Genomic DNA, 27,089 nt, shown 5'->3' with positions numbered 1-27,089 from the left:
TGCCACCGCAACCCCGGCTTCTGTTACCTAGTCACGTCATTGTTTCCCAAGTTCATCCTAATAAGCTACCAAACCACACTCAACACGCACCACCACCAAGCTGTCGTTCTCCCGCGAAAGACCCTGACGTTGGAAACACCTCCAAAACCCAGCCCGTCTAATAAACTCAGTACCACTCTCGAAGGACTCCTGACGCAAACCCCAGCGGGAGATCATTCTCGGTGCATAGACCAAGCATCCCGCACGCGACCTTTGCAAAAAGTTCAGACGACTTGAGACTGTTCCCGAGTCCCGGTACACCACCCGTTACGCATTTTGGGGGGCACTTACCCACTTACACCGAAAAGCGAGTCATCGTCCTTCGATAAGGCCTGGACTCTTCCATTTCAGCTACCTATTAACCGGTGGTCATCGCGCCGCTCGCGATTCCTCGCTCTCAACTCTGGAGGACCCTTCCACCTCGGCTGTCTCGATAGTTTGACCCTTTTGGACGACAAGTGACACTAACACTATCAACCTCGTCCAACAACACGGCCATCTGCCATTGGGTTATATCAACGTCGGTCCAACGCTATCGAACCTGGACGGCGACGAAAGTCTACGAGCCCGGTACTACAATTGGCCCAGTCTCACATCGGACGAAAAGGTGGCGAGCTGAGTTAAGCCTGTTCTCCTGAAAGTTCAGCAGCCGGCAGAGAGAAGGAAGAAAAAACTCTTTTTCAGCAAACACACAGTCTAATTATATCGATCACGATGGGCGGTTTAATACCTTTGCTCCTCAAGCCCGTTGCTGCCGGCTCCCGAGGCAGCGTTATCTTCCCCGCGAACAACACCGTTCTCAGCAGCACAACTCCGTCGAGCGCACCCACACCACAGCCCACGGCAACAACACCAAACCTGATGCTGAGCTCCGTTGGACCCTCGAAGTCGCGCATGTCAAGGCGGTCGCTGTCACAGGCGCCGGTGTCCCTCCCGGTCCTGCCGTACACATCTGCCGAGTGGAGCAAGGCCGTCTCCGACGTCAAGAGACAGTATCTCAACCGCAAGTACCGCCCGTGCTCGATGCGATGCTGTGAGATTCTCGACAACCTCAAGGACACCGTAAGTGACAGACATTCGTCTGAACATGGGATGGCGATCAGTCACGCTAACTGCGCTGCCAGGGCAACATTGAGCCTGCGTATCTCATCTACCTGCACTTCTACGCCGCCAGCTCCTTCGAGATGCTCTCCCGTCCCCTGGGCGGCACCTCACCTTACAAGACGAGGCTCCTCCAGCAGGCCCGCGAGCACTACACCAAGGCCTCCGACCTCTCCAGGGCCGCCGACGAGACCATGTCCCGCTCCTCCCGCCCGTCCTCGGCAGCAACCTCCAGCATGCACTCCCCCTCCAGCTCCATCTCCTCCCGCGCCTCCTCCCGCACATGGACGAACTCGACTGCCTTCTCCTCGCCGACGCCCTCTGTCTGCTCCGTCGAGGACGCCGTCAACAAGCTCTCCCAGGCCACCACGCCCCCGCAAAAGAAGCGCGTCACCTTCCTCGACTTCCCCGAGGAGCCCATGATCCGCCCGGACTCGCCCACCCTCGGCTTCGACGACTTCCTCTCCGCGCCCATGGAGCCCGAGCCGCGCTACCTCCCCGTCCTCCCCGAGGAGCCGGAACCCGCCGACGAGCAGCAGCAGCAGCAGCCCGACGAGCAGTTCCCCAAGCCCCCGACGCCGGAGCCCCTGACCGAGGACTGCGACGCCTTCGACTTCCTGCGCGAGCGCTCCGTCCACCGCTACTGCGGCCTCCTCTCCAGCCTGCGCTCCCAGATCTCGATCCACATCGCCGGTGTCGAGGAGCAGCTCGCCGCCCCGCCGCCCCAGGACGCTGCTCCCCCCTCTTCATTGCCCGTCAGGGCCGCCACCCCTGAACTCAACGACGAGCTGCGCAGCATGGACATCAAGGCCCGCATCGAGAAGCTGCGCCAGAACAACTGGCAACGCCGCCGCTTCGACGTCGGCCGCTACGAGGCGCTGCGCGAGAGCGCCCTCGCCGAGCTGGAGTAAACGCCTTTCCGCCTTTATTCATTCCACGTCATGCAATGTTTTCCATTTCTGTCCAAATGATACCACCACCATCCAATCTTTTTTCCAATTTCTATTGATTATTTTCTCCACTGTACCATAATTCTATTTCGAGCGATGTATCATCCATCCAGGTCTCACCCTCAAAAAAGCATCTAGGAAGGAGTCGGGTTTCCGGGAGGGACGGCGGCTTACAAAAAAGGGAAACCAAAAATGGTCGGAGGAACAACATTCTTTTCTTCTCATCCATCTCTACCGGTGTTTGTCTTTTTTTACTCTGGCGTACGTTGCATTGTATAGGCAAGCAAGGATCCGGCGCTGTGGCTAGAATTGCTGCTTCCCTCTCAGCAGTTCCATGCTGTTTTCCCTATATTCTTTCTTCCAGATATCCTTGTACAAACACCATACCGACGACTTGTTACGATCAACCAACCACCATATTACTAGGTAGTCATCAGAGTTGGACCCGAAATTGGGGTTTCTCTGTCTTCAAGCAGTAGCTAGCAATGCGAACTTGCACAGTTAATCTTGAACATCTCGCTGTCCCCCTTGTAATCATGTGAAGTATCATGTCGATGATTGAGCTACCCGAAACGTGCGAGTGCCGTCCAAAAGCTGGAGCTTGGACTCACGGTCAGACGCTGTCATCTAAAGAACTGCATCGGATGCTTTATGCCATGGAATCTTCTGTACAGTTACGGCGTAGAATCTTTGTATAGTTCCGCTGTTAGAAAATCGCAATAAGTAGACTGCTATCAACCAAATGATGTCTCGCTGCTTTTCATGTCCTCCCTGCCTCCTCCAGCAAAGAACGGAAAATCAAAGACGACTCAGATCTGGACTCTGCCCGGCCTGAAATGAACGGTGCGCGCGTACCAAAATAACGCAACAAGACGAAGCAAACAAGAGCCTCGAAGCCGCTGTCGAACCGCCGTCAGACGGCTCGCTGTCTCAACCCACCCCGTGGTATCATCTTGGGCGCTCTACAGACCCATCCTCCTTTGCCCCCAACCAAGGGAAGTGCAGGGGCGGCCGGTGCATCTCAACCCTGGAAACTGCGTCTCCTGTGCTCCTTCTCCGCCTCCTCCTTCACCTTGAGGGTATCCTGCTGCTGCTTCATCTCGCGGACCTTGGCCAAGACAACCTCACGGAAAATGGCAGTCTTGATTGTCCTGGACAAGTTGCGCTTGTCGCCGCCTTCTGTGTGGTGACCCTTGGCCTGATCAGCGGCGCTGACGGCGTCGACCGGGAAATCAGAGTCATCCTTGTCGTCTTCCTGAGTCTTGAGCAACTCAATCCTGTTTGCGAGCTTGACCATCTCGACACCACGACGAAGCCTGGCCTTGGCCATGTAAGCCTTGATCTCAGGCAGCAAGTTGTGGTCGGTGGCGTTCTCTCCGCTGAGCCAGGGGTGACGCAGAGCCTCCTATGTTTCCTGTCAGTTTCTTCCGCCTCTGGGCGAGAGGACTTCAGTTGCCACATACCTCACTGGACCAACGCTTCACTGGCTCGGGCTGCAGCAGATGCAGGATGAAATCCTTGGCATCTTCACTCACGTCTTTCCAGTATCGCTCGTGGAAGACCACTTGGGCGTTGCTGCATTCGTCGATGAGGTCCTGGAGGTTCTCAGACCTGAACGGCGAGTAACCGCAGAGAAGGGTGTATGTGATGACACCCATGGACCACATATCAACAGGCTTGCCATGACCCTTCTTCAGCATGACTTCGGGGGCGGCGTAGCCGAAGGAGCCAGCCATTGTCGTGAGGACTTCGTCCTTGCGGTCGAGCATCTTAGCAATGCCGAAATCGGCAAGAACGAGATCGGACTCAATGTCCCTGGTCAGGTAAAGCAGGTTCTCAGGTTTCAAGTCTGTCTCTTATGTTAGCCCGGCGAATGTCGCATAGTGGAGGAGTAAAGCCTACCTCTGTGAACGACGTTGTTCTGGTGCAGATAGTTGACGGCCTCAAGGACCTGTTTGATGGTCTGCGACGCATCCTTTTCCGTGAACTTTCCCTGCTCGCAAATACGGTCGAAAAGCTCTCCGCCAGTAGCCAATTCGGTTACGATGTAGTACTTGTCCTGCAGGGTATTGTCAGAGTCGAGTGTCCAGTACTGACACAGCGAGGCGCAGGGCTGCTTACACGCGACTCGAACCAGTCGACAAACTTGACGATATGGGGGTGCTTGAGACGCTGGAGCATGTCGAGCTCATCGTACACCATTCTCTCATTGCCCTTGACGTTCTTCTTCAAGATGATCTTGACGGCGCACTTGCCGGTGGGACCGTCTGCCTCACGGACGATACCGTAGGTACCGGCACCAAGGGTGCGGCCGAAGCGATATTTCGCCCTGTAAAGGACGTTAGGATGTGGGTATACGGAGGGAATCGATTGACGGAATCGCACTTCTTATCATAGCTTTCAGGCTGACCCTGGAGTCTACTGAGCATGTTCGAGACTGGTATGCATTCAAAGGTCAGAATCGCTGGTCATTTGGGCCACATGTCTGACGCAATCTGCGTGCGACAATATGTGGGAGAGCAGGCTTGGAGGGGCGCTCAAGGCGATCAGATCGTCCTGTCGCAGCCTGCCTCAAGCGGGCATGGAATAGCAGGACTCACAACTCATCTTGGGCGAAGATTGCGGGCAGGAACGAGTGGGAACAGCGGTCGGTCGGACGAGACGCGGGGACGATAGGAGTGCTTCGAAGATGGCAGAGTTGAGGGGCGAGGAGACGGGTAAAAACAGGCGCTTCTGGGAGAGACCCTCGAGGCTGACAGAAAGCAGGAGGAAAATCGAGCAACCGTCGGATCAGGCTCGAACCCTACGCTGGCCAGAGGAGTAGACGAGATGCTGGATGGAGAACTTGGCTGGAGGGAAGGGGGGGTCAGTCGGGGCGAGGGTGCCGTTGCCTGGTACTGGTGGTGCTGGTAGCTCCTGGGCTGAGGGGTGAAGTGGGGTAGTAGCGCGGGAAGTAAAAAGCAGTGGAGGATGTGATGTGAGCTTCACAGGCCAGAAAAAAACAGCGGTCCTTGGGGGTTCTTTTCACCCTAAGAAACCTGTAGATACTAGGGTACGGGTACGGTAGTTAGGTAGGCAATCCTCGTTGATAAGATAGATACTTCTCTGCTGGGCAGCAAAGGCGTGGGATGATGGTTTCACTGGCTGAGTAGTCAAGCCCGCAGTAAGAACCGAGACATCTCCTTTTGAGTAGGCTCTGGGTCTGGAGGCAGCCATACGGCACTTCAATCACCACATCACACAGGTTCATCGCAAGTGAAGGAGCAATTAGCAGCCAGGGGTCACGGCAAGACGGATGGAGTGAGCCTTGTGGGCTGGTGAGAATTAGAAGGATGCTCAGCCGCACAAAATGAGGGGCAGGAGGAGGGAAGCACGGACATGGCCGTGATGAGCGGATTGCCTACAGGCGACAGGAAACTTGGCCAGGCCAGGCCTGCCTGCACATTTGACGGGGTCCTTGTGGGCCTTCGTATGCTGAACGAGAGTGGCCGGGTCGCCTTGAGGAGTTCGGGGAGAGAAAACCACCACTGTCCACAGAGGGACACTGGATGGTGGTGTACCTTATTGTGGCTGGGGAGGCCGCTCTTCGCCCAATGACATTTCACAGCCACAGCAGTGAAGGACCATCCGACGGAGGAGGTGCCGTATGGGTCGTAAGGCTGGAAGCTAGGCCCATCGAGGCAATAAGAGTAAGATGGACTTTTCAGCAATGACATCTTTGGATGAAGGCAAGCAAGAGTCACCATCGGGCTCCCTCCATGATGTGAATCACACATCCACCAGCTCTGGACTGTGAGCCAGAGCCTACAGTGTCGTCCAAACAACTCCAGCCAGCAAAGCCACACAGCGACCCAGGTATCGCGTCTGATCATGAGGCCGATTCTCCTCCCCGCAGGTTGGCCATGTGTCTGTCGATTTCATCAAGAATGGAAGGCTGCCTAGGTGCCAGGCAAGCTCCCCGTTGCAATCTGCATCTCAATCTGTGTTTCGGCCCCCACACGCGGGAAGTGCTGGCCGCAAAGGTGCTATGCCTCCCATGCCGAGTCATACTTTACCGAAGGCTCTTTCGCAGCTTCGCAGACGTGTGTTGGATACTTCAGCGCAAAGTCAGTCGCCCTTTGGCTTTGCGTCGACGAAGGTGCAAGACAAAACACTTGCTCTGTGCGAAAGGGACGTCCCGCCAGTTTAACTTGACGATGCTGGTTGCTCGCCTCTTCGTCACATGTTTATTTGGCCAAGGTCCCCTGCTTAAGCATGCCCGTGACGTAATAAGACGAATGGACTGAGTCTGTTACAAACATGAGGTATCTCTATGATGGACTCTATCAGTCGTCTGCCATAGCATGCGTGGGTAAATTGTCAGACGGACGGCGGGTCATGAAGCATGTTGCATAGGTATGTAGTTCAGACACTTCGTTCTCTTATGATGAGGGTTCAAAGAACAGAAACGGTCGTTACACGCGAGCGCTTCCGCTCAAATGAATGTTTCGACTCATGGGCACTCGGCGCGGCGATCAGATGCACAGCTCCAGAGTTGGCCCGGTGGTTTGGAGATGTTTGGAACCGAATTGGTTTGGCCACTGACGGAGCAGCACTGTCAACGACTCCACCCGGAGCGTGGGTGTGCACCAGTGCTACCCAGCAATGAATGAAGTGCCCGGGGAGTGGGGTGCTGTCCGCGCATCGGTCGAGATGCATGAACAGTGAGTGATGCAGCCGCCGACCTTCTCCGCTGGCTGGATGGATGTAGCAAACACAAGCAAATAACTTACCAAGGTAAGATAGCCAGCGAATTGACTCTGCCCGCAGCGTCAACAAGCGACTCTCAGACCTCGAGGGCTGCAACAGGTAGCTTACTTACCTACCTTAGGCAGTCTTAGGTAAGTGCCGTCTCCATTTCCTTCTACTCTAAACGCGCCTGCCCTTCCATCCTTGCCGCACTTGGTATGTACATCGGCTGGCGGAACTCGGCCGACCCCAAAGCCTCAGCAATTTAACGTTCTGTGTTAATCCCACTTCACTTCATCCTCTTCCTCTCGCTCGACTGGCTCTGTTGTCGAACTACTTCACACTTGCACTCCTCAAGACGGCTCCGAATCCAGGGCCAGACCTGACCAACCTGTCCCAGTTCGGGTCGGTGCAGCCCGCATTCCCGCGCTCACTTTTTCGGAGGTGCTACCTGGGTCGTCTCTCTTTTTTGCTGTTCTCGGCGGGAAACACCGAAATCGTGGGGTCCAACTGGGCAGCCCCTCCAACAAGCCCCTCCAGCGGCCAGCATCCAACCCGTGTCCGTCGCGCTGTCGACTGCCACTCTTCCGTCGCCTGGCGCCGTCACCTTTTCTCTCTCGGACACTGCTTTGATTCGCCTTCCTTCCTTCGCGACATTCTGGTCTGCCCTGGTTACGTCGGCTTTGCGCTTCAAAATGGCCTCAAGCTTTGCATCCAAGCGACTGGCTAAAGAGCTTTCCAAGGTTGGTTTCCTATTGAAGCACCACCATCGAACCTTGGGCTTCTTTTCAGCTGCTTGCGCCGTGCGAATGAACTCGGTTGACATTTATTACAGCTCAATACCGGTCTACCGCCTGGCATCGACCTCATATCCGCCGACAACTTCGAGGAGTGGCATATGGATATTAGGGTCCTCGACGACAATCCGCTGTATCGCAACGAGGTCTACAGACTCAAGTTTAAATTCTCCCAACAGTATCCTATTGGTATGCGCCCTTCGTGCGCCCTTGCCTTGTTTCAAGGTGGCCTGGCTGACCAACTCCTCAGAACCTCCGGAGGTCACGTTCGTGAAAACAACCGAGCGACCGATCCCAATGCATCCCCACATATATTCCAATGGCATTATCTGCCTGGACCTTCTCGGAAACCAGGGCTGGAGTCCCGTACAAAATGTAGAGAGTGTCTGCATGAGCATACAAAGTATGTTGACCGGAAACGAGAAGAATGAGCGACCTGCTGGTGATGACGAGTTCGTGCGGAGCAACCGCCTCCGACCAAGAGACATTGACTTCTACTACCATGACAACACCGTTTGATGAACGATGGCGTCTTGTGTAGTGGAGTCTTACGGCGTTTGGATTTGGCTTGGGATATCTGGGACGGCTGATTGACTGTACTGGGTCGGTCGTCTGCGCGAAGCAGAAGAAATATACCAGCGTGGTGTTTGGCCTTCTCCAATCTTCATGGAGTGCCATCAGAGCGGGAGAGGGCGAAAGAGAGCGCCCGGAAATATTACTCGCAAAGGCAGAGAGGGAGTAGCACATGGCGCCCGCGATGATATGTCGCGGTATGGACAGCAGGAGGCTAGCCATTCAAGCGGAAATGGGCCTCTACTGTGATTTACACTTGAGATAGCGGGGTTTTCCCCGTAGAGAATAAAGAAGCAACAGGAGAAGCCATACAGGATACAAGCAGGTCTCCTCTGCTTGCTGCGCCTTGTTCAAAATGCAACTGGGGATCTGTGATCGCCGTTGTTTTTGCGTTTCCACTTGAGACGAGGCACTCGACCCCAAGGGCGGGCCGCAAAGGTACCTCAGGCCTTTACCTCGCTGTGGCTGCCCCGCTAGAACATTTCGATAAGGCACTGAACGGGTGCGTCTTGAGACCCGATAGCGCAACATGGGAAATCATGCGCCGCAGTTGCCTCCTGAAGCCCCGCTGACGCAACACGATGAGTTACGTGGATGCCCCGTGCTGCTCAGCCCACGTCCGACCTGTCTATCTAATCTCGTGCCAGTACAGCTCCAGAGCTCGCTACCCGCCTAGCTTCTTCCCCGTCAACACTTCACTCAGCGAGCAGCGGTCAGTCTGCAGCTGCCACCAACAACCAGCTCCCAAACGCATGGAGAGCTCAAAATGGCCCCTCGAGCTAGCTTCAATACGGATCAGATAAAGGACAAAGCTAGAAAGGACCTCCTTTACCTGCTCGAGGCTGTAAGTAAGGCATCTCAGAGCGCTTGATTGCATGCCGTCTCCGAGCTAACCCGCCGACGCAACCAGGTCCGTGGAAAGAAGAACCTCATCCTTGAGCGCAGCTTAGCCGGCCCCATCGGCACTATTGTGAAGGTCGCAACGCTTCAGGAATACGGCGTCGACAAGTTCTTTTTCCTTGAGAACCAGAACGCCGACACCAGTCAGCGAAATGTCATCTTCATAGCTCGCGGCGAATGCGCGCGTCATGCGCAAACGATAGCAGGTTAGCGAATCCCACGCTCCGTTACCATACCATACACAGAAAGTCACTGTATCAAGCACGACATCTCTCGTCGTAGCCGATCAAGGGCCGACCTTCACTTGCCAAACTCATGTCTCGGCTGGCAGTCGCTGCAGTTGTACTGACATCCTGACAGAGCAGATCCGACGTCTACAACGTGAAAGTCAGACTGGCCACGACTTTCACATTTTCTGGGTGCCCCGACGGACGCTCGTATCAGATAAGCTTCTCGAAGAAGCCGGCGTCCTTGGAGATGTCAACATCTCGGAGCTTCCCCTCTACTTCTTCCCGCTGGAGAAAGACGTTCTCTCACTAGAACTAGACGACTCGTTCCGCGATCTCTACCTGTCGAAAGATGTCACCCCATCATTCCTCCTCGCCAAGGCTTTGATGGAAATCCAACAGAATCATGGCTTGTTCCCGCGTATAATTGGTAAAGGCGACAACGCGAAACGAGTAGCCGAGCTCCTCGCTCGCATGCGACAAGAAATCCTCGCCGGCGAAGACGCGAGTGAAGCGACGAGAGCCGGCCTCACACCGAGCACCTTGACCGAAAGCGTTATCATCATCGACCGCGAGGTTGACTTTGTCACTCCTCTCCTCACCCAACTGACATACGAGGGACTCATTGACGAAGTGTTCGGCATTCAAAACAACCAGGCCGAGGTCGATACTACCGTAGTTGGCGCCCCATCGCAGTCATCAACGGCCAGCGCTCAAGCGAGGAAACGTAAAATCCAGCTGGATTCCTCCGACAAGCTCTACGAACAGCTCCGGGACACCAACTTCGCAATTGTTGGAAGCCTGTTGAACAAGGTTGCTCGTCGACTGCAAAACCTGCAAAAGGACTACGAGGGACGAAACAGTCAAAAGTCTATTGCCGAGCTGAAAGACTTCGTCAGCAAACTGCCTGGCTACCAGGCCGAGCAACAGAGCTTGAGGATTCACACGGGCTTAGCAGAGGAAATTATCAAGTACACAAGAACAGACCAGTTCAAAGGCCTGTTGGAGGCCCAACAGAATCTAGCTGCTGGAGCGGATCCATCCACTCAGTTCGAGGCCATAGAAGAGCTTATCGCACGCGACACACCCTTGCCGGAGGTTTTGAGGCTGCTTTGCATCTATTCATGCATATCTGGGGGAATCAAGCCCAAGGAATTCGACCAATTCCGGCGCCTGATTCTGGAAGGATACGGGTATCAGCATATTTTGACCCTAAACAACTTGGAGAAGCTCCAATTGTTCTTGTCACGCTCGTCGCCATTGGCAGAGATGATTCCAATGACTGGAGCGACAGGCAGCAACACAGGAACGAAGACCAACTACGCTTATCTTCGGAAGCTCCTGCGACTCATTGTTGACGAAGTCAAAGAAGACGACCCGAACGATATCGCTTATGTGTACAGCGGGTACGCACCGCTCTCGGTTCGACTCGTCCAATGCGTCCTGCAAAAGCAGTACCTGCTTCAAGTCACCCGAGGAAACGGCGCAAGCGGCGCAACAGGACCATCTGCTGCACAAGGCTGGCATGGGTTCGATGAAGCCGTGAAGCATGTGCGCGGGCAGACGTTTTATGAACTGCAAAAGGGCGAAGAAAAGGCCGTCAAGGCTCGCGCGCTCCTCTCCGGAGGAACCGAGAAGCAGACGGTATTTGTGGTGTTCGTTGGAGGCATCACCTTTACAGAGATCGCTGCTCTGCGGTTCATTGCGAAGCAGGAAGAAGGTATGTGCCATGCCGAGCCCACTCTCCATTTGAGTCGCAAACTAACTTGAGTGTGAACGCAGCACGAAGGAACATCGTCATCTGCACGACATCGATCATTAGCGGAGACCGAATGATGGACGCGGCCATCGAGAAGGAATCGTTTGCTAGAGACAACGTCAAACCTGCCAGTCCGAGCCAGTGAGGCGGACCAGCTACACAGAAGCCCCCAGCCTTTGGGAGTTACAGTCTGAAGCGGGCAACGGCGCTTTATGGCAACACCTGACAGGTGGGAGGTAGCATTGCAAATTAATTAATGAGAAATTTCCATGTGAAGATATGTTGAAGAAGTCCATGAATTTAGACCGCTCCTACTCTTGATGTCATGCAATGACGGGCTCCCGCTTTGTGCATTCACAGGGGCGGGTGGCTCGTGAGGAGCGGGCAGCTGCGACCGAGTCAGGACGGTCACGTGGCTGCCATCGAAACATTGTGGGGCGAACCTCCCAGTCGCTGGCGCTTTACCTCAGTACTCGGGTGCGGGAACCGACACTCTCTCACGCTGCAACTCATGTATCTGACGAGTGCGCCCTCATGCATAAAGCCTTGTCTCCTTCAACAGTGTTGTCTAGAACAATAGATCAGTCCCATGCACCTCACGTGGGAGTCCTACGACTCGACATACCCAGTATCGGGACGAATCAATTCAACATCAGGGACAGTGCGGCCGGGGTGGTGGCGTCTCCGCAGTCAAGGTCGGTACCTCAGATATTGTCTCCTCTTATATCGGCTGCTGGCAGGTATGAGAACTCAAATCAGCTAACAATTTTCAATTAGAACGACTATCCAGGTGCACCTGAGAGACCGTATCATGGTGTCGACTTAGAACTAAACTGTCACATCAACCCCGAACGGGACCACAGGCCGAGCAAGCAATTTCTCATCGCTGACGACTCGCCTCCATTCATACATATCAACTCCTCATCCCCGAGTCCAGCTCGAGTCGACGATCGAAACATGAGAACAAGTTTGCGACCTCGTGTTAAGCAGGAATCTGGATTTGGAAAGGGATCATTGATGGCTTTCTCGAGCCAGGACTCACACATATCAGACTTGCCGCCTTCAAGGGCCAATGCTCCCTTAGATCGTATATCGGCAAAGAACCTTTCAGACTCAACTTCGTCTTCATCAAGCCGTCTATCTTCAGAGGCCGTGTCAGAAATTGCCCCAGAAATCGTAGTTTGGACGGAAGACATGGACCTCGATGACACGAGCCAAGACGAGGCAGAGCCCTCGCCTACGTTCGAGTCCAATCATGAGTAGGTGGATTTTTGTTCTCCTTCTTGACCGACATGCTTAGCGGTGCGTGGTCTGAGTCAACCGTCGGGTCGCTGACGTACAGACAGGACACCAATGGAAGATGATGCCACGTCAGATACCCATCAATTACAACTACCCGACGTCCCTCATGAGTCGTTCGAGTCGCCCACAGAGAATCTCTCGGATAGGCAGTCGGAGCTATCGTCGGCGCCACCGTCCGTTTCTAGTAAGGCAACAACCCCAGTAGACCTCGACGGGCCTCCGGAACAGTCTCTACCATCGACAGAGATCGAAACCCCTCCTGTTCGGGAAATTCCGCGACGGTCGTTCGATGTCAAACCAAGATCGTCTGTGCCATCAAACCTCTCAGCCTATGAATACGCGACCTTGTGCATCGAGGCAGCCGAATCCTCACGGCTAAATCCTTACGCTCTACATGAGGAGGAATATCAGATGCTGCGGCAACATATTAGTCACGTTCAAGTGACAACGTACCTCAACATCAGAAACGGCATTCTTCGACTATGGTACAGTAACCCACGGGTTGCAGTGACGAGGAATGAGGCAGTTGGATGCGCTAGCGCCCGATGGTTTAACGCGGCAAGCGTCTGTTACGACTGGCTTTTGCGACGAGGCTACATCAACTTCGGATGTGTAGAGTTCCCGGAGACGAAAAAAGACGATGAGCAAATGACTGACGCAGAATATCGCCCGAAGAGAAGGAGAATAGTCGTAATTGGGGCTGGCATGTCAGGCTTAGGGTGCGCAAGGCATCTGGATGGCCTCGTCCAACAGTATTCGGAACAATTTGGTGCCCTGGGAGAAGCACCTCCAGAAATCATCGTCCTCGAAGGTCGCGGCCGTATTGGTGGGAGAGTCTATTCGAGGGAGTTCAAGTCCAAACCGAAGACTCCGCTTCCTGATTTCGTTGACAAGAGACATACTGCTGAGATGGGCGGTATGATCATTACAGGATTCCATCGTGGCAATCCAATGAACATTCTTGTACGCGGCCAACTGAGCCTGCCTTACCGTGCCTTGCGATCAGCGACAACCATTTACGACTCGAACGGCAAGCCCGTAGACCATACGAGGGATACTCTAGTTGAGGAGCTGTACAATGACTGTCTAGACCGCGTGAGCGAGTTCAAATGGAAAACGCAACCCTCAAAACGCATCGAGGGCAACCGGGACGCGGTCAATGAGGGGCGGGATGCCAACAGTGATGGACACAGGACCATCGCTCAAGCTGAGGAAGAAGCTGCGGCTCTCCCACACGCCCCTCCCGTGTCTCAGCAGAATGTGCCTGAGAGAGTCAACATGGTGCCCGTATCCTCTGATAAGCTGACTGGGCGCGTCCATACCCAGCCTGGAACACCGGGAATCCTCAAAGCAGGCGAGAAGGCAAAGGCCATGGGGTGGACTCTCAAGAACGGGTTATCAAATGAAGTCAACATCGATCTCGGCAATGCTACTCGCATGCCCGACGCGACGCTTGGCACAATATTTGACGAAGCTGTTGTTCAGTATCGCAACATCATTGATTTGACATCACAGGACCACCGCTTGCTTAATTGGCATGTCGCCAACCTCGAATACAGCAATGCTACGGACATGTACCATCTCAGTCTGGGCGGCTGGGACATTGATGCTGGCAATGAGTTTGAAGGCGATCATACGATGATCGTGGGTGGATATCAGAGCGTTCCCCGGGGCCTCCTGCATTGTCCTACGCCTCTGGACGTTCGTACTAAGTCGCCCGTTGACAAGATTGTCTACAGCCTTGAGGAGAACGGTCGTGCGACTGTTCACTGCGAAGATGGAGAAACCGTGGAGGCTGACTACGTTATCTCGACCATACCTTTGGGTGTCCTAAAGCAGGGCAACGTCACCTTTGAACCGCCTTTGCCAGAATGGAAGAGCGAAGCCATCAATCGCATTGGGTACGGCGTGTTAAACAAAGTGGTCCTGGTTTACGAAGAACCATTCTGGGATACCCAGAGACACATCTTTGGCGTTTTGCGAGATGCAACGAACCGTCACAGCGTCAATCAGCGCGACTACAACTCACAGCGAGGACGCATGTTCCAGTGGTTCAATGTAACCCAGACAACGGGCCTCCCCTGTCTTGTGGCGTTGATGGCGGGCGAGGCTGGCTTTGACACCCAATACAATAGCAATGACAACCTCATTGCTGAGGCGACGGGAGTTCTGCGGAGCATCTTTGGTGCCAAGGTGCCTCACCCCGTCGAAGCCATTGTCACAAGGTGGTCAGCGGATAGGTTTGCCAGAGGAAGCTATTCCTCAGCAGGTCCGGATATGCAACCGGGAGATTACGACGCCATGGCTCGTCCCATAGGCAATTTGTTCTTCGCTGGAGAGCACACAATAGGAACACATCCAGCCACCGTTCACGGAGCCTATTTATCCGGTCTGCGAGCCGCGTCCGAGGCCCTGGAGTCGATGCTTGGGCCAATTGACGTGCCAACGCCCTTGGTTCTTTCCAAGGAAAGCATCTCGAACAAACGAAAGGAGATGGAGAGGCCCAAGGATCCCGAAGAAGCCCACAGAGAAGCCTACGAGCTCGCCACCTGGGAGTACATCAGGTCTCAGATTGGCGAACGGCCGGAGCAACCCCGCAAAGCGGCGGCGAACGCTTATGTGCTCTTTAGCAAGGCCATATTCGAAATTGCGCGGCAAAAGTGCGATGCCGAGCGATCCCACAAGAAGAAGGCTGCTCCGAATGAAGTGCGGACCATGACTTCCAAGATGTGGAAGGCTACTCCCTTTGAGGAGAGAAAGCCATTTGAGGATAAAGCCACTGAAATGAAGGCAGAATACGCAGACGCTGTCAAAGTATACGAGGAGAAGTCGGCGCAGTGGGAAAAGGACTACGTCGAGCACGAGAAGACATATCACGCGGAGCACCCTTTCGTACCATTGCACCAGGCCAATGGAGATGAGTCCAACAGAGAGGGAAGCGCGAATAAGTATCGCCGAACCAAGCATGTCAGCTATGCCGAAAGTGACGGCAGCGATATGGAGTTCTGATTGCGGAGCTGGCGCATTGGCCTGTGTCAAGCAAGGTGCTAGAGGCGAACTGCTCGGGCGGGCTACGGTGCTTTTCTCTTTTCTGTTTTCTGTTTTTTTTTTGCAAAAAGGGCGCATAACAATATGCATCCTGGGGTTCGTGGTTATCCGGCGTTGAGAGGGAAATCATGCATACCCCGTGTTTCTTCACTTTGGCCTACTCCGCATCGAGGGAGACGGGGTTGTTCATACAATAGTAATTAGCCCTTGTAAATTATTCCCCCGTCGTACATAGCAATCAACTGCATCATGAGCACGATCGTGAAACGGGGCGTGAAGTGTTTTTGAAACAGCAGGTGAAAGAATTCCCATCCATGTTCTAGATCAGGATGTATTCGCGAGGATTTGTTACACTGACGAGGGCAATAGCCGCCCTAGGTAGCTTGATACAAAGGGAAGAGAGGTAGGAATCATCTCTATCTGATGTTTTTTTCGCTTCCAACAGTTTACATGTCCGCGGAGGCAGTGGCACCAGTGATAATCTCGACCAGCTCTCCGGTAATGACGGCTTGACGGGTACGGTTGAAGAGAATCTGGTACTTGCTGATCATGTCACCGGCGTTCTTGGAGGCGTTCTGTGTGTAGTGTCAGTGAGCTGCAGGGATGCGATGAGGGGCTGGATATATGACGTACGTCCATGGCGTTGCGACGGGCAGAGATCTCGCAGGCGTGACCCTCAGCCAGAGCCCAGTAGATGGAGTTGGCAAGAGCGTACTCGCGGAGGTTGGGGATGAGCTCCTCGTCGACCTCGAAGGCGGAGAAGTTGGCTACGGGACGGTCAGGTTGCTATTACATCACGGTACTAAGTGGTCGGGAGGCATACGGGAAGAGAGGATGGCCTCCTCGGAAAATGCCTCAACAACGGTGGGCTCGTACGCCGTGGCGTTAAGGAACTTGTTGTAGAGGATCTTGATGGAGGAGTAGTCGCCCTCGAGCTGGACGACCTGGTCGGCGATGGCCTGGGCATCGGCGAAGGTGGGGACGTCCTTGCCAACGCCGGCGAAGCTGAGCTGGATGTCCTTGGAGTTGGTGCGCTGGAGCTGGGACTTGCACTTCTCGCCAAGGATGACGAGGTCGGCAGTGGCACCCTTCTCGAGGAACTCGCGGCGGATGTAGCGGGACAGACCGGAGTGAATACCACCGCAAAGACCCTTGTCGGAGGAGCAGACGATGATGAGCTCCTTCTTGCCGTCACCCTCGAGGGGCTTGGTCTCGGCAGAGTCGAAGACCTGGTTCGAGGTCGATCCGTAGACACGGGAGTCGGTCATGGCCCTCTGAGCGCGGTTGAGCTTGGTGGAGGCGACGATCTTCATGGTCTTGGTAATCTTCTCGATGTTGCGGATGGACTTGAGGCGGCCTTCGATCTCACGCAGGGTCGCGAAGGTGGCAGCGGTGCTGGGCGCGCTGGCCGTGACTCTAGATGAGCGAAACCGCAATCAGCAATTAAACTTTCTCTCTCCATTTTGTTATTTCGCAATCGGGGTATCGGTCGCAAGAATTTCGTTTTCGATGCCGCGTGTCCTCCTCGATCGATGGTTGGTCGTCGTCGAAACCGAAAAAACCACAACCCCTTCGTTTCCCTTCCTCCGATTTTCCGAGCTCAACAAAGTGTGGATTCCGACTTACCGCGAGGGAGCCGCAGCCGCAGCTCGCAGAGCTGGTCTCGCCGCCCGGGAAAGCATTGTGAATGTTGGGAATTAAGGAGATCGAGGCTCTGCCGTTGTGGAGATCAATTGATCACGACCGCTTTCGAGACCAATTGATGTTGCTGGCGGTGCGTCGGGGATGCGAGATTGGTAGTTCGAGCAGTTTTCCTGTCCCGAGCATTCTTCGCACCCGGCTCTCTCCACTCCACAGTTGTTCGGTTGCCGGTTAAACTCTGGCGCCGCTCAGCCACATTGGACTGAGGTGGATTGACTGAAAGTGGAGGTGTCCTGTCCCAGCCGGGTTCCATCTCCCAGCCACATCGTCGGTCTTTCCCTTTTTCCCATACCTTACTTAACTAGGTAGTCGTAAGCAACTAACCAGATCCTTCCTTTTACCGGGTTTTCCAAAACTCTCGCTGGAAGGTGCCGTAGAACCATTCCCACCCTCCAAGTCTCTCTCTTTCCCTCGATCCCTCGTGAAAAACTCGACCTCCCGCGCCTTCCTCAATTGACAGACGTGGGCCATCCCCTGCGTCTTATTTAGCTCGTGGCGGCCATTCATTCCATCCGTCTTTTGCCTCTACATCTACGCGATTCTCCCGCGCGGATCGGCTTCTACAACTTTTTCCGCTCCACAAGGCCCCGGTTTTGGACTTTGCGATTCAGATCTTACTTAACCGTCCATAAACGTCGCGAACCGAGAGCTTTAACTATGAGCAGCTCCGACGACGACATGCCTCTTGCGAGGTCCAAAGGACAAGGTAAGTGCGCTAAGTGATTTAGACTCGTCTTTTTGCGCTTTCGGACGCCTCACCCTTCGCGCCTTGCCGTCCTTTGACGTGTCACTTTTTTTTCACTCGTCGCCTGCCCAGCGCCAGCCTCAGCCTGACTCGTCGCGTCCCCCAACTCGGCTTCGGCAACTCGAGAAACCTTAGCCTTTTTTCTAACTTCATCGTTCACAGTCTCCTCCGCCAAAATCTCAAAAGCCATTGACAGAGACATGGATCGCACCGCATCCAAAGCTAGGGCTGCCCCGCCCGGTCTCTCCATTCGAAATGGTCCCGTCGACGACGAGATGGACGTCGATGGCCCTTCCACCAACGGATCGAAGCGAAAGTCACGGTCGTCATTGCCCAAGATCAATTACAAGGATGAATCGGAAGAAAGCGACGACGATGTTCCCATGGTAGGTTACACATGGCAGGCAACAGGTGGCGGAGTCCGAGGCTGACACCAGATTCAGGCCAAGCGACAAAAGACAAAGCAGAAGCCAGTGGACTCGGATTCCGACGATGAACCTCTCACGGCAAGAAGAGGCAAGAACCTGCCTCCTTCCTACAAGGAGACAGCCTTGCCAGACTCATCCGACGACGACCAGCCCCTAGGTGCCAAGCTTGCGAAGAAGAAGGCCGATATCGAGAAGGCAGCCGCGAAAGAGGCTCGCAACATTCGTGCCAACGAGTCCAAGACAAAGAAGGCAACTCCGAAGAAGGCCATCAAGGATGAGTCTGACGATGAGCCTCTCGCAAAGTCAGCCACGAAGAAGCGTCAATCAAACGGTGCTGCTAAGAAGACCAATGGCATCAAGGCCGAGTCCGATTCCGATGAGCCCATCGCGGCCAAGGGCAAGAAGGCCGCAGCTAAACCGGCGGCCAAGGGCAAGGCTGCTGCACCTGCGAAGGGCAAGGCTGCTGCAAAGGCCAAGCAGGAAAGTGAGGCACCCGAGGACGAGGAGGGAGAGGAGTACGAGTGGTGGAATGCGCCAAAGAAAGAGGATGACAGCCAGAAATGGACGACTCTTGAACACAACGGCGTTCTTTTCCCACCCGAATATCAGGCACTTCCCAAGAACGTCAAGCTGCACTATGACGGCAAGCCAGTCAACCTGCCCATCGAAGCCGAGGAGGTTGCCTGGTATTTCGGTTCTATGCTCTCATCGAAGCACAACGTCGAGAACCCGGTTTTCCAGAAGAACTTTTTCGAAGACTTCAAGCAGGTTCTGAAGGAGTCCGGTAAACCTGCAACGGACAAACAGGGCAACAAGGTCGACATCAAGGACTTCTCCAAGATGGATTTCAACGCGATGTTTCAGTACTCTGAGCAACAAAGTGCGGCTCGGAAAAACCGAACTGCTGCGGAGAAGAAGGCTGCGAAGGCCGAGAAGGACGAATTAGAAGAGCCTTTCATGTACTGCAAGTGGGATGGACGCAAGGAGAAGGTTGGAAACTTCCGTGTCGAACCCCCCAGTCTTTTCCGTGGCCGTGGAGAGCACCCGAAGACCGGAAAGTTCAAGAGGAGAGTGTATCCCGAGCAGGTCACCATCAATATTGGTAAGGATGCCAAGGTCCCGGAAGCTCCCAAGGGCCACAAGTGGAAGGCAGTCGTCCACGACAACAAGGCCACCTGGCTGGCAATGTGGCAGGAAAACATCAACGGCGCGTACAAGTACGTCATGCTTGGTGCTGCCAGCGCCATCAAGGGCCAGAGCGATATGAAAAAATTCGAGAAGGCTCGTGAGCTGAAAAAGCACATCGACAGAATTCGCAGAGACTACACCAGAGACCTGAAGAGCGAGGTAATGGCTGACCGTCAGAGGGCTACGGCCGTTTATCTGATCGACAAGTTTGCTCTCAGAGCAGGTAACGAGAAGGACTCTGAAAATGAGGCCGAGACCGTCGGTTGCTGCTCTCTCAAGTACGAGCACATCACCCTGCGGGAGCCCAATACTGTCATTTTCGATTTCCTCGGAAAGGACAGTATTCGATTCTACGATGAGGTCACGGTCGAGAAGCAAGTCTTCAAGAACCTCAAGCTCTTCAAGAAGGCCCCCAAGGCTGACGGCGACGACATTTTCGACCGCCTGACGACAACTCAGCTCAACAACCACCTGAAGAACTACATGCCCGGTCTCACGGCGAAGGTGTTCCGTACCTACAACGCCTCCTTCACCATGTCAACTCTCTTGAAGAAGCTCAAGGTCGAGAACCTGACGATCCCCGAGAAGGTCAAGCTTTACAACGACTGCAACCGTGAGGTCGCCATTCTTTGCAACCACAAGCGCACCGTTGGTGCTGCTCATGAAGCCCAGATGGAGAAGCTCGGCGATCGCATCAAGGGTCTTCGTTACCAGCAGTGGCGCACGAAGCTGATGATGCTGGATGTCGAGCCCAAGACTAAGAAGAAAAAGGGTGCTGACTTCTTCGCTCGACCCGAGGAGCTGGATGATGAGTGGGTTTTGGAGCACCAGAAGTTCCTGGTGGAAGAGCAGCGCACAAAGATCACCAAGAAATTCCAGAAGGACAACGAGAAGCGAGCTGCTGATGGCGAGAAGCCTTTCCCCGAGAAGGAGCTTAAGGAGCGCCTCAAGGCTGCCGACGAGCTTGCCGCCAAGTTCAAGAAGGAGAACAAGTCGAAGAAGGTTGAGGCTGAGGGCCGCAGTCCTACAGTCGAGAAGCTCGATGAGCAGGTTAAGAAGATCGATGAGAGGATCAAAGCCTTGGAGCTCCAAGCTGCCGACCGCGACGGCAACAAGGAGGTTGCTCTGAGCACCAGTAAAATCGTAAGTTGTTTGCACGACTTGAAGGGAGGTCCAATCGCTAACAGAATGCGCAGAACTACATCGACCCTCGTCTCACGGTGGTCTTCTCCAAGAAGTTCGATGTGCCCATTGAGAAGTTCTTCTCCAAGACGCTTCGTGAGAAGTTCAGCTGGGCCATCAAGTCTGTCGAAGACGAGGACTGGGAGTTCTGATCTTTCTGCCGCGACGCTCAAGTGGGAAATTTTCAACCACCCAAGGCAGAATCTTTTGTATTTGTTTGTACCAAAAGCATTTCATTTTAGCATTTCGACACCGGGCACCAGAGTCCACAAAAGTCCGAAACAGGGCAACAGACGCCACGGATTTCTTTAGGCGTTGGGCTTTCGGGGAGGCAGGAGAGCATATACCGGAGGGATGGCACAGTGATGCAACGCATGCATACAGCGAGAGACGACCGCAAGAGTTATACGGAGCCATTGCTCAAGACACGGTGGCTTGGAGACCGCCGTCCGCTCATTCTTGCTATAGAGCCAGATACACCCACAGCGAGCTAGATTACTCCAGTAGCTAATTAAACTTACCAATTCAATAATGCAGAGTTTCGCTTATGTGGTTGTCGTCTGCTCGGCCTGTATTCAGAAATCCAGCTTTTTATCGTCGAGAAGGTCCCGCCTCGTTTTCTTTTGTTGTTGCAGTCAATTGGTTATGAAACTACTCTCCAACTGAGGACGATAGAAGTGGGTAAAGACGACACCGATGGTAGTGACGAAAGCAAAGTATGGCTACCCTCAAGGCCAATACGACGAGAGCACATGGCAACAGTATTACATTCCCAGCTTCAAGTAGTAGTGAGCGGATTCACATTCGTGAACAGGCCAAAAGTTCTGGCAAACCTATTCATGCCAAAAGGCATCCTGAGATGCAAAAATCAAACTGTAGTCGACGTTGGCCTGATTCGAACAGACGCTCCCGAAGGAACAAGATTTCTAGTCTTGCGCATTAGACCACTCTGCCACAACGCCGCTTGTGAAACTGAGCCAGTAAATGAGGACTAAGAAACTCACGCCGTGCCCCACCATTTGGCACGCCCACCTGCGCTCACAGTTTCCACTGCAGGTTATGGTTTTCACACCCTTGAAGCAGTCGTGGTGGTCTTGTCACCGATTGATTCATTGGTTGTGTATATTACACTGCGTCTATCATCATATGTACATCCAACCTTTTGTTGTATCTCATTTGATCCGTGACCACCCAATGCAAAAACGCCGTAGTATGCGACCTCCGTAGTTGGGCCTTTTGCGCCCGTATTCTAGATATTTATGTCTCCCAAGCCCTCGTGCGTAGGTATCCATTACAGTTCATTAGAAAAAAACAAATGTTCGATGCGCCTCCTGCGGGTGGTGTCATGAGCTTCACCGCCCAATGAGAGCGACAACACCAAGAACAAACGACGCCAACACCATAAGCTGCGGCCGCACCGAGTTACCGGCATCGGGTACGATCTTGCCCTCCGAGGTCATGCGCCATCCGTCGGGGACCGAACCGCCCGTAGGCCTCGCGCTCGCAACCCAAGGCCAACCGGTCTGCGTCAGCGTGGCGGACGCGTCGGCGCCGATGCCGCCAACGGGGATCGTCGGGGAGGAGCCCGTCTCGGCGGCCGCGCTGGCGGTGATTGTGAGGGTGCTGGCGCCGTTCAGGTTCCCGTTGACCTGGCCGTCGACGGCCTGGATGGAGCCCCAGTTGCCCGAGGTGTCGGTGTACTTGTACTCCTTGCCGGTGGAGTAGTCCGTGATGGAGATGTCCTTGACGACCATGTGGAAGGGGCCCTTGGTGAAGTCCGTCGGGCCGCGCGCCCAGTCGATGGTGCCGGCGGCGTTGGCGGGGTCGCCGCCGGACCAGGCGCCGAATTTGACCTGCATAGGCGACTGGGGGTACTGGTTCGTGTCGGCCTCGGCCTCGGTGAGGGTGCGGACGACGGTGCCGTCGACGGTGAAGACGATGCGCTCCGACGTCCAGTCGATGACGTACTTGATGAACTTTTCCTGGTTGTTGTCCGTCTTGTGGAACTGGCCGCGGTTGTAGGTCGTCACGTCGCCCTTGCCGAAGTAGTTGGACTGCACCTCGGTCGGGTCCGCGCCGAGCCACTCCAGGTCGATCTCGTCGAGTGTGTCGGACTGCAGGACGAGCGAGGAGACGATTCCCGCGCCGGTGGCGGCCTTGAGGGTGATTTCGACGCGGCCGAACATGATGTAGAAGAGGGACATGAGCTGGGGTGCTTGTCCGGAGGCGGCGACCGTGAAGGTGACGCCGTCGGAGCCATAGGTCGGGCTTCCGGACGAGGCGAAAGAATTGACGGCCCCTTGTGTGAAGTCGACGTGGATAGCCATGCCGAGGGCCGTATCAGCGGGACATGATGCTTGAGGGAAACGTTAGATTGGGTGACTTTGAGGCGTTTTCTTGTGGGACAACTTGACTTACTTGACTGGAGGGGGTTGCATGACGAGTATGTCTGGGCTGATGTTGTCGCCAGCAGCGCCGTTACGGCTGCTGCTATTCTTCTTGAGAAGAGCATTGTGTAGAAATGTGTGAGGTGTCACAGAACCGCGTCTGTTCCCAGCGAGGAGAGAAGCTTCCTTCGAGGCGAGAAGGAAACAAAGAAGCTCCCTCACTCTGTCACTTGAAGAGATTCTGTCGAGTCGAACCACCGACAGAATGGATGCCCAGCCAAGACGTTAGGAGGAATTGGCGACGTCACAGGGAAGGCGGGCCAGGATCCGTGTAAGCCCGTGACACGTCGGACTCGGTTGGTACGACGGTGAAGACTACGGTACGAATGGACGGGCGGAAAAGCAAGAGGAGCAGCAGCAGCAGCAGCACATGTACGTGTGCATGCCGCGATGGAACGGGCAGCGGTGAATGAGTTATATGGGCGACATGGTCTTCAACATCTGTCCAGCCACTGGCAGGTGCAGTAGCGTCATCGGGCCGTGCAAGGCTCTTTGCTTTTGCGCCCAACCCATGTCGACGTAGCATATGTGTGCCATGGCCGGTGGGGGTGGGATTGTCCGAGATTGAAGGACGCGAAGGGTGAAAAAATCAAGATCTTGGCCAGTTATTCACTCTGGCAGGACGCAGGCCGTTTGAATGGCCTTGTTCCTCGGGGCCCTTGGGGCGCGAGGATGGGTATTGTTTGCGCCCATGTTCGTTGTCTGGTTAACTCGGATTGGCTCCCCGGGGGAGAAAAGTTGCGACGAGGGGGTTGGGAGGGGCGGTGATTGGTTGGATGGGTGGCATAAATCGGGTGGCTGGTGAAGACGGGTGGCTGGGGCCGCGCAAAATCCTTGGCGCTGGACCCGTCGACTCGGTGCGATGGACCCTGCCCTGCCTGCCCTGTTCCAATAGACGGGGACCCGAAGGGATGCCATCGACTTCTGAGATCCTCTTTGCGTCTCGACTGGGTGGTGCCAGCGTCCGGGATTCATGACGCGTGCGTACGTCGATGGAGATGTATCTCGAACAGGAGCACACGCGGCTACTGATAACAGTTCGTCGACAGTGCCGGGAGCCGATGATAGGTATGGTTTTTTGTCAAGATGCCGGCAGGTTGGGTCCTGTGAAACTGACAGCAGCCGCAGGCCCCCTTTGAGATTTGTAAACCTGAGCCGACACGACTTGCGACGAGGCCAAGTGAGGTTGCGCAAACAGATGAGGCCATCACTGTTTTTGGGAATCTCTTCTGTAGCTTTGACCGCCGCCAATTCAAGCGCAAACGTCAAAGCCGCTAGCGCCTCGTTAGTTGACGTTACTCCAGGTTTACAACCTCCGCTTACATAGTATATTCATCAGTCTTCGGATCTGGCTGTCCCTGCCATCAGCTTCAGGTGAGTGGGTGCCGACACAAGCGGTCCGGATGGAGCCCGGCAAGCAAACCTTCAAGCAAGGCCCACCCGGAGCCGAACAGCCGGACATTGACCACCTTTGTCCCCCGGCCTCCACCTCCGGCATCGCCCAATCCTTCCCGCAGAGTTAGTGGTCTCCTCGACCTCTCACGCGCCCAAATGTCCCCAATTAGCAACCCCCTCACAGGCGGGCAGGCGGCGGTCAGGGACCCCTAATTACCTAAAAATTACCGGCGAATAGTAGCACAATGCGGGGGCATGGGTAGCTGCGGGTAGCTGCGGGCTGCCCCACCAACTGTCATCACCCGCTCATTGTTGAGTGTCAGATACGCCTTATGCTCCTTTATCTCGACAGCCACGGATAACACACGACCGTCACACCCTTCTCCTAATCGCGGCATTGATGCTCCTGAGGCATGCCAACGAATCTTGGAACTTACAAACCCTCCATAAACACAATTGCTCGAAATTGAAAAGCACCATGTATTCCAGGGCCGCCCGCCGAGGCCTCAATGGCTCCCTTTCACGGGCCTCACGTCCCTTATCAGTCTGCCCGTCATCTCAACTTACAGACCTCCGGCTCCGGAGCATGGCCCCTGTTGCTGCCCCCGTGACACACGTCTCCTCCTCTCGACGACCCTTCAACTCGAAATCTGGCGATAGATCAGTCGCAGACGCAGTCCCGGTCGAGAGGCAAGCCCATTTTGAGAAGCGTCAGGAGCCTTCGCCCTTCGATGGCGTCCGGGAACGGAGGCGCAAGGCCGGCAAGCTGATAGCAGGCGTCGCCGCGGCTTCGGATAGTGACATGTTCAAGGCACCTGTATGGCAAACCTCCCTTCCCAAGCTCACTTTCAAGCGTAATACTGACCTTATCCGCAGGCGGTGGGCAAACCCAAAGCAAAGAGATGGGATAGTGAGCACTACCTCCCTTGCCCGCAGTGAGCCCCTCACTCACAACCCCTCCAGGTCACCTCTCCGCAGAGTCTCTATCGCGGCATCCCTGCTCTCTGAAGCAGGCGGCCCGCCACCTCAAGAAGCCGGGCCTCATCTCCCTCGGCGGCGGCCTGCCGTCGAGCGCCTACTTCCCCATCGCCGAGCTCTCCCTCCGCGTCCCCACGGCCCCGCACTTCTCCGAGGCGGAGACCATCTCCTCGGGCCAGGTCCTCACCGTCGGCAAGTACGACACCCGCGACCCGGAGAAGGACGCCGAGTACGACCTCTCCATCGCGCTGAACTACACCCAGTCCACCGGCTCCGCGCAGATGATGCGCTTCGTCACCGAGCACACCGAGCTCGTGTACAACCCGCCCTACGCCGACTGGCAGTGCTGCCAGACCGTCGGCAGCACCGGCGCCCTCGAGCAGACGCTGCGCATGTTCTGCGACAAGGACCGCAAGGACAGCGTCCTGACCGAGGAGTACAGCTTCTCCACCGCCCTCGAGACCATCGCCCCGCTCGGCGTCAAGGCCGTCGGCGTGCCCATCGACGCGGAGGGCCTCCTCCCGGAGGCCATGGACGAGATCCTCACGAACTGGGACCCGGCCGCCCGCGACGGCCGCAGGAAACCGCACCTGCTCTACACCGTGCCCTCAGGCCAGAACCCCACCGGCGCGACGCAGTCCGCCGCCCGCCGCAAGGCCATCTACGCCGTCGCCCAGAAGCACGACATCTACATCATCGAGGACGAGCCGTATTACTTCCTCCAGATGCAGCCCTACACCGGCCCCGACGCCCCCGCGGCCCCGCCCCCGGCGTCCGTCGACGAGTTCCTCAAGACCCTCATCCCGTCCCTGCTGAGCATGGACACCGACGGCCGCGTGCTGCGCATGGATTCCTTCTCCAAGGTCCTCGTGCCCGGGTCGCGGCTCGGGTGGGTGACGGCGTCGGCCCAGGTCATCGAGCGCTACATCCGCCACGCCGAGGTCGCGAACCAGGGCCCCGCGGGCCTCTCGCAGATTGCGGTCTGGAAGCTGCTCGACGATACCTGGGGCCACGAGGGATATCTGCAGTGGCTGATGAATCTGCGCATGGAGTACACCAAGCGCCGCGACTGGCTGCTCGCCGCGTGCGAGAAGCACCTGCCAAAGGACGTCGTCAGCTGGACGCCCCCTGCCGCCGGCATGTTTGTGAGTTACATTTCCCCTGCCCCTGTGTGAACATTCGCAGAGAACAAGATGCTGACCCGATCTGTAGTTGTGGCTTACGGTAGACCAATCCCGTCACCCCGACGTCTCCTCGCGCCCTCTCCTTGAGATCGAGGAGGAGATCTTCGACTCGTGCATCGACAAGGGCGTCCTTTGCGCCAGAGGCTCCTGGTTCCGCACCGAGCAGGACACGCCGTTGAAGGACCTCTTCTTCCGTGCCACCTTCGCCTCGGCCAGTGAGGAGGACATGGATAAGGCTATCCAGCGTCTGGGCGCCGCCATCCGGGAGAGTTTCCGTCTTTGAAGCGTTTTATTTCCTCATTGCACTTTGCGATTTGGTTTAGGTTTGGATTTTCAAAGCATACGGCTGAGTAGATGAGCATTTAGGTTTTGCATAGGCACGGACGGGTTATGAACACTGTATCCAAGGGTGTGACG

The 27,089-nt window shown here is 55.4% G+C and overlaps 9 protein-coding genes across 9 annotated transcripts; 6 read left to right on the top strand and 3 right to left on the bottom strand.

The window, feature by feature from the left end:
- Positions 1 to 753: 753 nt before the first annotated feature.
- On the top strand, positions 754 to 2,051 carry CGCS363_v000525 (uncharacterized protein; the record flags this gene model as incomplete). The annotated part of the gene is made up of 2 exons (XM_036632374.1): positions 754 to 1,101; positions 1,164 to 2,051. 2 exons carry the CDS (start codon positions 754 to 756, stop codon positions 2,049 to 2,051), a joined length of 1,236 nt encoding a protein of 411 aa, XP_036500969.1.
- A 1,060-nt stretch (positions 2,052 to 3,111) lies between these two features.
- On the bottom strand, positions 3,112 to 4,519 carry cmkA (Calcium/calmodulin-dependent protein kinase cmkA; the record flags this gene model as incomplete). Its single annotated transcript, XM_036632373.1, has 5 exons — positions 3,112 to 3,495; positions 3,554 to 3,939; positions 3,993 to 4,149; positions 4,212 to 4,419; positions 4,476 to 4,519. 5 exons carry the CDS (start codon positions 4,517 to 4,519, stop codon positions 3,112 to 3,114), a joined length of 1,179 nt encoding a protein of 392 aa, XP_036500970.1.
- Positions 4,520 to 7,513: 2,994 nt separating this feature from the next.
- On the top strand, positions 7,514 to 8,134 carry ube2w (putative ubiquitin-conjugating enzyme E2 W; the record flags this gene model as incomplete). Its single annotated transcript, XM_036632372.1, has 3 exons — positions 7,514 to 7,561; positions 7,654 to 7,804; positions 7,866 to 8,134. The coding sequence occupies 3 exons, from the start codon at positions 7,514 to 7,516 to the stop codon at positions 8,132 to 8,134; spliced, it is 468 nt and encodes a 155-aa protein (XP_036500975.1).
- An 820-nt stretch (positions 8,135 to 8,954) lies between these two features.
- Vps33a (Vacuolar protein sorting-associated protein 33A) lies at positions 8,955 to 11,219 on the top strand (the record flags this gene model as incomplete). The annotated part of the gene is made up of 4 exons (XM_036632371.1): positions 8,955 to 9,032; positions 9,099 to 9,294; positions 9,449 to 11,035; positions 11,098 to 11,219. 4 exons carry the CDS (start codon positions 8,955 to 8,957, stop codon positions 11,217 to 11,219), a joined length of 1,983 nt encoding a protein of 660 aa, XP_036500976.1.
- Positions 11,220 to 12,268: 1,049 nt separating this feature from the next.
- Positions 12,269 to 15,385, top strand: Kdm1a (Lysine-specific histone demethylase 1A; the record flags this gene model as incomplete). The annotated part of the gene is made up of 2 exons (XM_036632370.1): positions 12,269 to 12,333; positions 12,421 to 15,385. 2 exons carry the CDS (start codon positions 12,269 to 12,271, stop codon positions 15,383 to 15,385), a joined length of 3,030 nt encoding a protein of 1,009 aa, XP_036500973.1.
- A 485-nt stretch (positions 15,386 to 15,870) lies between these two features.
- Positions 15,871 to 17,106, bottom strand: CGCS363_v000520 (ATP synthase subunit gamma; the record flags this gene model as incomplete). The annotated part of the gene is made up of 4 exons (XM_036632369.1): positions 15,871 to 15,999; positions 16,058 to 16,191; positions 16,248 to 16,840; positions 17,051 to 17,106. 4 exons carry the CDS (start codon positions 17,104 to 17,106, stop codon positions 15,871 to 15,873), a joined length of 912 nt encoding a protein of 303 aa, XP_036500974.1.
- A 676-nt stretch (positions 17,107 to 17,782) lies between these two features.
- On the top strand, positions 17,783 to 20,820 carry top1 (DNA topoisomerase 1; the record flags this gene model as incomplete). The annotated part of the gene is made up of 4 exons (XM_036632368.1): positions 17,783 to 17,831; positions 18,033 to 18,256; positions 18,314 to 20,629; positions 20,683 to 20,820. The coding sequence occupies 4 exons, from the start codon at positions 17,783 to 17,785 to the stop codon at positions 20,818 to 20,820; spliced, it is 2,727 nt and encodes a 908-aa protein (XP_036501928.1).
- Positions 20,821 to 22,020: 1,200 nt separating this feature from the next.
- CGCS363_v000518 (putative extracellular glycosidase) lies at positions 22,021 to 23,180 on the bottom strand (the record flags this gene model as incomplete). The annotated part of the gene is made up of 2 exons (XM_036632367.1): positions 22,021 to 23,024; positions 23,087 to 23,180. The coding sequence occupies 2 exons, from the start codon at positions 23,178 to 23,180 to the stop codon at positions 22,021 to 22,023; spliced, it is 1,098 nt and encodes a 365-aa protein (XP_036501927.1).
- Positions 23,181 to 25,096: 1,916 nt separating this feature from the next.
- CGCS363_v000517 (Aromatic amino acid aminotransferase) lies at positions 25,097 to 26,955 on the top strand (the record flags this gene model as incomplete). The annotated part of the gene is made up of 4 exons (XM_036632366.1): positions 25,097 to 25,327; positions 25,387 to 25,420; positions 25,474 to 26,633; positions 26,701 to 26,955. 4 exons carry the CDS (start codon positions 25,097 to 25,099, stop codon positions 26,953 to 26,955), a joined length of 1,680 nt encoding a protein of 559 aa, XP_036501936.1.
- Positions 26,956 to 27,089: the final 134 nt, after the last annotated feature.

Source organism: Colletotrichum siamense, assembly GCF_013390195.1.
Source record: "Colletotrichum siamense strain Cg363 chromosome Unknown KSG_Cg363_contig01, whole genome shotgun sequence".
Classification (NCBI taxonomy): domain Eukaryota; kingdom Fungi; phylum Ascomycota; class Sordariomycetes; order Glomerellales; family Glomerellaceae; genus Colletotrichum; species Colletotrichum siamense.
This window is presented reverse-complemented; position numbering and strand designations above follow the sequence as displayed.